Raw genomic sequence first — 7,500 nt, 5'->3', positions numbered from 1 at the left:
CAATACAGGGGAATGACCTTAAAAATACCGTCGCTTGCACCGACTGTTTTGCTGAAATCGAAGACAATCTCGTAACACACGACTTCGACGGATCCATTCAGGATTGCAGCGCTTGAGCAATCGATTGGAACATTGGAAAACATACGCGCTATATCCCAACGTTTGAACTCAAAACAATCTTTTCTTTTCTCGTCTGGGTCGCAATTGTAGCTGACGTTGATCAGTAAAAGGTAAACGAACATTATCAATGTAAACGCAGCTAGTGTTAAGAACAACAAATAAATGCTTGTCGTAATCTTGGACAGAAGCGCACCTCCCTCTCCGAGATTGGTGTCTTTTACTTGCCATGTAGTCTGTTTATTTTCGTCCATTTTCTTCTCAATTATATTGGGAAAGGCGTATGCTGCGAGCCAGAGGGATGAATTTGGCAGCTTGCGATTCAATATATACCAAGCGGAAATAAGGATGAAAACAATCATTAGCTAATCATTGTAAGCGGTATTGCAAAAACCAAGCTATAGGCTCCTGTATTCATGATGAGCTGGACTGAACCCAGTATAGTAGCTCCTCTAGATCTGTTATTCACAAGAAGTTTGGGATTAGTTATTGCCCTGGCTTGTTCACGGCTCTTAGTCTTCCCGGGCTAAGGATGAGGCGAGCATTTCATACCAATTGTGATCATGTGACGGTTTGAGTACATCGAACGTGATGTTGAAAGTATCTTGAACTTGGGCTTTTGCAAAGTTATATGGAGAGACAGAGAGAGAAAGAGAGAGGGAAGAGTTGTTGAAGCCTTAAAAATCACAGTTATTTGGTCGATCAAGTAATTAATATAGTTAATTGGGCACTTCTCGGAGAAAATCAACTTAAGTGCATTAATTAATTAGTTGAGAGTAGTAGTATGCGCTACTTCAGAGTTATTTTGACAGGTAGTCATCAAATGACGTAACTAATGAGAATGTCTAAAATAGGTGAGTGCATAAATTAGATAACAATGCGGTAAGTTTGAAAAGCTGGTCACGCTTCAACTATAATTCAATGGTAGCGCTATTGTTTTTCAATCAAAAGCGATAATCCTTTCTTTACTGTCCGGGCCGGACATTTGAAGCGGCAATTAGGCGAGGATACCACAAACATCCTTCAACAACACAACGAGTTTAATGACAATGTAGTGAATCTTTGACATTATGACAACCAGCGATGTCGACCTTTCATCTGTATTACTACCTTTGACAAGCCGTAAAAACCATATGATGAAAGACGGCATAAGCAAACACAATTCACAACTAAGCGTTCTTTCACGAGCGTTTTCTCCACGTGCGATTTAGAAGAGCAAAATTACTGAAGTATTATGGTCTACATGTACGTCATTTCCATGGAAAAAACCGGAACCGCGGAACGGACTTAACATTAACGATTTGTTGAGGAATAGCCTCAACATCCCGGGGGGTAGGGCTGAGCAAACCCGACAACTAAGAAATTTAAACTTAGCCTAAGTGTTCAGCGTTCAGGTATGTCAATTTCACAGCGTTCACATCTTCCCTCTGTTAATCATGTTGCTTCTTCGAGAAGGCACAACTTTGTCACAGGCCGAACAAGTCTCGAGCTCTTCGTCTTCACTTCTGCTGTACGCACACACAGGTCTTCACCCGGAAACACCCTTGTCACACGGCCTAACAACCAGCGGGACCTCGGCACGGTGTTGTCCACGACAAGAACCAGGTCATTCACTGCTAAGTTCCGTTTGCTCAGTAGCCACTTGCGGCGCTGCTGCAATGTTGGAACATATTCTCGAATCCATCGAGACCAGAAGCAATCAGCAATGAATTGGGCGTGTCTCCATTGTTTGCGCGAGTACAGATCTTCTTTAGCGAAGACTCCGGGAGGCACGAAGAGGTTTCGGCGTTGTAGAAGAAGATGGTTTGGGGTGAGCGGCTCTAAATCATTGGGATCGTCACTGGAAGGACAAATAGGACGACTGTTCAAGATTGATGTAACTTCTGCAAACACTGTACGCAGCGTCTCCAAGCCAACTAGCGCACCCTGACTACCGAGAACAGCCCTCATAGCTTTCCTGACACTTCTAATGAGCCTTTCCCAAACTCCTGACATATGGCTTGCAGCAGGACGTTGAAAACGCCACTTTGGCAGCGGGCAACTGTACCATTCTACTTCACGAGAATGTAACTCACTCTTAATGCGTTCTTCGTTCAAATCCTGAACCGACAGGCGAAGTTCCTTCTCGGCACCGGTAAAATTTGTGCCATTGTCCGACCATATCTCCTTTGGGCAACCACGAACTGAGATGAATCGAACCAAGGCTTGGATGAACGTGTCTGTTTCCAGCGAACTGACATCTTCAATGTGTACTGCTCGGCTGTTGAAGCATACGAATATGCAGCCATACACTTTGACTGTACTGCGGCTTCGTTTAACGTAAAACGGTCCGAAAAAATCCAGACCCGTGTACGTGAACGGAGGCTGGTAGGGTATTAGCCTTTCTTTGGGAAGATCAGCCATAACCTGTTGGAGAGGAGGCGCGTTACGTTTGCGGCAGCTCAAACAACTACTTAGGATCTGACGCACGAGAACTCTTCCCTTTAAGATCCAGAAGCGCTGACGGATTACGGATAGCACATGTTCACGACCTGCATGGCCCAGGACACGATGGTAGTAGCGAACTATTAACGCGGAAACGTGATGGGACCTTGGAAGGATCATTGGGTGTGCGGCCTCAAAGGCAATTGGGGCCCGGTGAATTCTACCGCCAACACGTATCACATCATCAATTAAGATAGGACTGAGATTGGCTAACTTGCTGTGACGTTTCACTTGCCTGCCTTCCTTTAAACACAAGCACTCCTCGAGGAAATGCTGGCGCTGAACTAACCGCACGATTTCTCGACCTGCTTGCTGCAATTCCTCCAACTTGAGTGTACTTGACGTGAGATACTGACGAGTTTCCTTTCGAACTCTCTTCACAAAACGTAGGACCCATGACATAACTCTCAGTAGGCGGGACCACGAAGAATAGCGTTGCAGCGAGAGGTCAAACTGTGGTGCATATGAGGTAAGCATAACAGTCGATGACTTCCGTACTTCCACATCGTCATCTTGGAGATCCTCTACTGGTACATTGGGCCATGTATGCTCAGGTTCCCAAAGGAACTTGGGACCCAACCACCAGCGACATCCAGCGTGAAAATACTGAGCACTAACACCTCGTGACCCATCATCAGCGGGGTTTATGACACCGGGAATATGATGCCACTGTCCTGGGGAACTTGTTTCATGAATTTCGGCAACACGATTAGCGACGAAGGTTTGAAAACGCCTTGTCACGTTTTTGATATACTGCAAAGATGTCATTGAGTCGGACCAAAAGAAGGTTTGACCCACTGGTAGATCAAGTTCCCTTAATATTATCTTGCTCTGACGAGCTGCTAATACTGCGGCTTGAAGTTCAAGGCGAGGGATAGTCCACTCCCTAATTGGCGCATTGCGAGTCTTTCCCATAACAAAGGAACAATGAATCACTCCTTTCTCATCGGCGAAACGCAAATATGAAACTGCTGCGTAACCGCGTCTGGACGCGTCTGCGAAGTTGTGAAGCTGAACAGTTGATGAGTTGCGAAGTGACTGAACCTTGTAACACCTTGGAATGCCAATGGTGATGACACGTGGTAGCTCCTCTAGCCAACGTTGCCATTGTGAGAGGTACGGTTCCGGAATTTGTCGATCCCAAGGGAGTTTATCTCTCCAGAGTTCCTGCAGCAGAATCTTAGCGGAGAACACAAAGGGCGAAAGGAATCCGAGCGGATCAAACAGCGAACTAACTATGGAGAGCACCCCTCGCTTAGTAGGCGGTTTTCCTGATTGTGAAGCTTTAAACTTGAAGGTGTCAGACTGCGCATCCCAGTACACACCCAATGCTCGCTCTAATGGTAACTGATCTAGATCCAAGTCTAGCGATGGATTTGCTCTCAACTCTGGTGAGATAGATTGCAATACTTCCCGGCTATTGCTCGCAAACTTCGTGAGACGGAAGCCTCCTTCCTTCAGCAACTTGGTTAGGTCCGATGTCATGAACAGCCTGTTCTGTACTTGGAACGGACTTTAACACATCATCAACATAGAAGTTTCTACGAACTGTTCTGATGACTTCAGGCGAGTATTTTCGTTCGTTGTCTTGTGCTGTCATACTTAAAGCTTTGTTGGCGCAACAGGGCGAGGACTTTGCACCAAAGATGTGGACCAGCATCTTATAGTCTTCTGGTGTGTCATCAATACTACCAGGCCACCACAAGAATCTCAGCGCATCAGTGTCACTTGGCGTCACATTGGTCTGGTAGAACATGCCCTCGATGTCTGCGGAAAAGGCGACTTCTTCTTCACGGAAACGAATTAAGACACCAGTGAGGTCATTGGTAAGACAAGGTCCTTGCAAAAGCTGTTCATTTAAAGATGTGCCATTGAGTCTTGCGGCCGCATCAAACACTACCCTCACTTTACCTGGCTTGTTGGGATTTGTTACCGGATGATGGGGAATGTACCAAGTGATGTTACTGACTGCGGCAACTTCCTGTTTGTTCAGCTTTCTAGCATACCCCTTATCCACACAGTCTTGAATCACATCTCTGTACTTAACTTCCATCTCTGGATCACGACGGAAGCGCCTTTTCAGGTACTGTAATCTTGCTTCAGCTAGAGGTCTGTTGTAAGGCAGTACAGGATTGTCATCCCTCCACAGAAGGCCCATCTGGTAATGGCCATCCAGCAGGCTAATCGAGTTGTCAATAAGTTTTAGGGCTCTTCGATCTTCTACCGATAATGGTTTGGTTTCAGACCTCGCAGTGCCATAGGATTCAATCTTCCAGAATTCCTCGAGCTGGTCGTTCAGGGAAACATCTTCACTACTGATGAGGTTAACCTGTCCCTGGCTGTGGGACTGTAGATTTGAGAAGCCACCGAGTATGCTCCAACCAAGACAAGACTTGATGGCAAGCGGTTCATTTCGGTTTCCCTTTCTTACATCAAGAGGTACGAAGACTTCTTGAATGTTAGTACCTAGTAGGATGGAAATCTTCCTCCTTTCCACCTCTGGGAAACGCACTTCCCGTAAATGTGGCCATTGCTCTAAAGATTTTGACAACCTTGTATGTTTCAGGGGAATAGTAAGATCCTTTACAGCCCATGCAGGGTTGACAGCAATCACATGGTCGTTCTGGCTATCCAATGATGCAATTTTGAAGTTAACCTTCATACCCCTTTCTTCAACATCAGCACTGTTCACTGTCGTGAGAGAAAGCTTACTTAGTGTTCCTTCAATATTTAGCAACTTCACAAGAGAAGGGTCAACCATGGTTATGTCAGACCCTGAGTCAATTAGACCATACGTTGTGATTTGACGGCCAGAATTGCTTATCACCTTCACTGGAATAACTTGAAGTAGCACCTCGGAGGAATTGACTACTGGATTGACTGAATGTGCTGAAGTATTGCATGATGTACCTTGGTCAGCCAACGAGTCCTGGTTGACTTCATTATTTTGACTCACAGTTCCCGAATCAACTACTTCCTTTGGTTCATGAAAATGTAACAACGTGTGATGTGCCTGTCCACAGCCTTCCACTTTACACCTGATTGTTGACTTGCATTTTCTTGAGTTGTGTAGAGATGAACTGATGCAGTTAAAACATATTTTGTGCTGCCTGACAAAGTCATTTCTTTCCCTCGGAGATTTGGATTTAAATGCCTCACACTGGTACAGGCGGTGGGACTGGCAACACATTGGACAAGGCTCACCCTTTGCGGCTGTCATGTTAACAAAAAAGGCGGGTTTAGGGGTCACAGGCGGCTTGCCCCTAGACTTGAATTTAGAAACCACGTTCTCACGACTTCCAGCACTGAAGAAAGGATGGTTCAAAATAAAGGCTCGCTCCCTGAGGAAGTCCACTACATGCTTGAAGGTAGGCATCGCATGACCTTCACCCTCTAGGCGCTTTAAACGTTCAGCAAATTTGGCTTGCATCCACTTAGGAAGTCGCATGATGACTTTCTCAAGGTTGCCTACATTCATTTCATTCAAGTATCCCATTGACTCTAGGATATCATAAGTAACTTGAACCATGTCTGCGTATTGCTGCAAGCTGTCCTTGTCATTAGGTTGTATAACAGGTCCTCTAGTGAGAGATTCCACAGACGCTCTCACTACTTGAAATGGCTGACCAAATCGGTCCTCCAACGTCCTAAGGGCCTTTGCCAAACCACCTGGCAATGGCTCGTACCGCTGAACTGCAAGAAACGCAGGTCCCTCTAGAAATTGTAATAGACGGGTCATTTTGACAGCATCATCAAGCGGTTTTGTCTCCACCAGTTGCTTGAACCTCTGGCGAAAGGCAGGATATTGTTGAGGCGATCCATCAAACTTCTGGACTCGCACATGAGGGAGATCATGAGAAGCACTTATCCTTTCCATTGAGGACATAATAGCTGTAAGGCTTTCATTGAGAGCTGCACTAGACATGTTAGGCATGACTGCAGATGGCGTGACCGTAGACGGTGTGACTGTAGATGGCGTGACCGTAGACGGTGTGACTGAGGTCACAAAGGTCAATGGTTGGCATTCCCCTTGGCAATCACCTTTGACAGGTTTGGGCACATTACTCTCATGAACAGTTGGCTTAAGCTGCATTTTTGGAACCACAAGTGGATCACTAAAACAGATTCCTCCAGTAGCATGCATGGAGGTAGTAGCTGCGGGGTTTTCTACTGCAGGTGTAGACGTGAGAGGTGGGTTCATAACTGACACAGGTGCAGGAGTAAAGCTACTAGAGATCACTGAAGGCAAAGAAGCGACTGGAACTTCAAGAGGTTCCACGAGTTTGTCCTCTGGGTGAAATTCTTCAACTTTGGGAGACCACTTAATACCATCCTTTTCATTGGTCAGTTCAGACATTTCTTGTTCTGCCAGGAAGGCCTCTAGTTTGGCTAGTTCTGCCTGATCTCTTGCGGCCACAACCTCTCTTGCGGCCTCTAATTTGGTCAGTTCAAGCCTATGTTCAAGTTCCAATTGCGTTCGTTTAATTTCCATCTGAACTCTTTTCACTTCGAGCTCAACTACCCTTCTACTTCTTTCTTCAGCTTGTTGTTGCATCAATGCTGCCCTCGCAGCTTGGACTTTAGCTTCACGGGCTTTCGAACTAGACACACTTAATCTCGAGGCGTAACTTTTTTGGGATTTCACAGATTCCGGCTGGGAATGTTTCCCTTTCTCCATTATTTCTTCAGACACTTGATTATTGTAAAATTCGGCAGCATCAATAACAAATCGCTCAATCTTAGCGTTGTAATCTTGTACTCTTATGCGTTGAGTATCACGGTCACTCAAAACACTCTGATATTTTTCACAGGAAGTGTCAAGCAAATCATCATATTTATCACAGCATGCACAATACTGCTCCCATGCGGTATTAAGTTGTATTTGTTGTGTTCGTACCT

General features: G+C 45.6%; 1 protein-coding gene across 1 annotated transcript in view; it reads right to left on the bottom strand.

The window, feature by feature from the left end:
* Positions 1–1,551: 1,551 nt before the first annotated feature.
* LOC138046794 (uncharacterized) overlaps positions 1,552–7,500 on the bottom strand; it is a 6,079-nt gene continuing 130 nt past the window's right edge. Inside the window, exons 1-2 of the mRNA XM_068893377.1 lie at positions 4,105–7,500; positions 1,552–3,989 (exon numbers count right to left, since the gene is read on the bottom strand). The exon at positions 4,105–7,500 is cut by the window's right edge and continues 130 nt beyond it. Coding sequence (XP_068749478.1) covers positions 1,552–3,989; positions 4,105–7,500 — 5,834 coding nt within the window. The remainder of the gene's footprint in view (positions 3,990–4,104) is intronic.

This window comes from Montipora capricornis, chromosome 4 (genome assembly GCF_036669925.1).
Source record: "Montipora capricornis isolate CH-2021 chromosome 4, ASM3666992v2, whole genome shotgun sequence".
Lineage (NCBI taxonomy): Eukaryota > Metazoa > Cnidaria > Anthozoa > Scleractinia > Acroporidae > Montipora > Montipora capricornis.
Note: the sequence above shows the minus strand (reverse complement) of the source record. Positions and strands in the feature narration are given on the sequence as shown.